This window comes from Lepidothrix coronata, unplaced genomic scaffold (genome assembly GCF_001604755.1).
Source record: "Lepidothrix coronata isolate B3197 unplaced genomic scaffold, Lepidothrix_coronata-1.0 Scaffold369, whole genome shotgun sequence".
Taxonomy (NCBI): Eukaryota; Metazoa; Chordata; class Aves; order Passeriformes; family Pipridae; genus Lepidothrix; species Lepidothrix coronata.
In genome coordinates, this window is record NW_016690549.1 from 8,594 (window position 1) to 10,449 (window position 1,856).

Below are 1,856 nucleotides of genomic sequence, written 5' to 3' on the forward strand. Positions count from 1 at the left end.
GGTGGGGAACAGCAGGGGACAAGGGCAGGGAGCAGGGGACGGGGGAAACCATGGCACAGGGGACAGTGGGGAACAGCAGGGGACAAGGGCAGGGAGCAGGGGACGGGGGAAACCATGGCACAGGGGACAGTGGGGAACAGCAGGGGACAAGGGCAGGGAGCTGGGGATAGCAAGGAACACGAGGGCACAAGGGCAGGGAGCGGGGCACAGGGTCACCCAAGGGATAGGGGACAGTGGGGAGCAGCAGGGGACAAGGACAGGGAGCAGCAAGGGAAAAAGGCAAGGCCCAGGGAACGAGAGGGAGCACCAGGAGACAAGGACAGGGAACAGCAGGGAAAAGTTAGGAAGCAGGGGACAGTAGCACCCAAGGGACACGGGACAGTGAGAAGCACCAAGGGACAGGTGCCCCAAAGGGACAGTGGGGAACCAGGAGACAAGGGCACCCAAGAGACACGGGACAAAGGGGAGCACCGTGGGACAAGGACAAGGTGCAGGGGCACCCAAGGGACAACAGAGCACACCGGAGGGCACGGGCAGCGGGCAGGGGATTGTCCCCCAAGAACCAGGGCGGGCCGGTGCCCCGGTGCCACGGGCAGGGTGACAGTGCCCCGGGGGGGCAGGGACACTCACAGCCACCACGGTGCCGCGGCGGGGGTCGATGACACGGACGCTCTTGTCCTTGCAGGCGGTGCAGAAGCGGGAGCCGTCGCGGCTCCAGCTGACGCTGTAGATGAGGTCGGGGTGCAGCCCCTCCAGCCGGTACAGCTCCTCCGCCGTGCCCACGTTCCAGATCAGCACCACGTTGTCACAGCCTGGGGGGCACCACGGGGGTCACCCGGGCCGTGTGACCCCCCCCCGTCCCCGCGGCCCCGCCGTGGCCCCCCCGTACCTGCGCTGAGCAGCACGTTGCGGGCCGTGGGGTGCCAGGTGACGATGCCGACGCGCTTGGAGTGGCCCTCCAGGACCACCACCGGCTCCGTCAGCGGCTGGCTCAGTCCGTTCTCCGGGATCTGCCACACCTGAGGGGACGTGGGGCACACTGAGCAAAGCGGGGGCGGGCACAGGGCCGCCCCCCCGGGTGCCCTCGGCACCCCCTCACCATGACGGTGCAGTCCTCGGAGCCGCTGGCGATGACGTGGTCGTTGTGGGGGCACCAGTCGATGTCGAGGACGGGGCCCGTGTGGCCGCACACGGTGGGGTACGACTTGTCGATGCGGCCGGTCTGGGGGCAAAGGGACATCGAGGGGTGTCACCCGCCAGCACAGACCACCCCCCCCCAGTTCCCCGGCGGCACCCCCCCGGCGTCACCTTGTGCAGGGGGAGGACGAGGAAGGCGCCGCCGCCGCTGGCCTCCACGATGATGGCGACAAAGGAGGGGTTGACGGCGCAGAAGGTGCTGTCCCAGGTGACGCGGGACACGCGGATGTCATCGTAGCACTGCTCCGTCTTCACCGGCTGCCCGAACACGTGCCGGAATTTGCTCTGCCGCACCACCTTCCGGAACGACATGGCTGGGGAGGCACCCCCGGGGCCACGCTCAGGCACGTGGGGACACCCCAAAACAAGGGGCAGGGCCACCGGGGAAGTGGCACCTGCTCCGGGCTCGTCGCTGTCCTCTGCCCTGGGTAAAGGGCGGCTCAGCCGCTCCCGGGACACACACCCCACACCCCCACCTCCCTGCCCGGCCCCCTGGGGGAGGGCTGAGGGGGCACCCCTGCAATGGGGGCTCTGAGGGGGACAGGGAATGTCCCACCCGGGATGGGGACAGGCATAGGGACAAGGATGTCCCCCTGGGTAGAGGGGTGGGGATAGAAAGGGGGACAGGGACAGCCCAGTGGGTCAGGGGACAGGGATGG

The 1,856-nt window shown here is 68.9% G+C and overlaps 1 protein-coding gene across 1 annotated transcript in view; it reads right to left on the reverse strand.

Annotated features, from left to right (window-relative positions):
- Window positions 1–1,528, reverse strand: part of LOC108509472 (coronin-1B-like) — a 4,887-nt gene extending 3,359 nt beyond the window's left edge. Inside the window, exons 1-4 of the mRNA XM_017838916.1 lie at window positions 1,309–1,528; window positions 1,100–1,222; window positions 890–1,019; window positions 608–812 (exon numbers count right to left, since the gene is read on the reverse strand). Of these exons, the coding sequence (XP_017694405.1) occupies window positions 608–812; window positions 890–1,019; window positions 1,100–1,222; window positions 1,309–1,509 (659 nt within the window). The 5' untranslated portion in view covers window positions 1,510–1,528. The remainder of the gene's footprint in view (window positions 1–607; window positions 813–889; window positions 1,020–1,099; window positions 1,223–1,308) is intronic.
- Window positions 1,529–1,856: the final 328 nt, after the last annotated feature.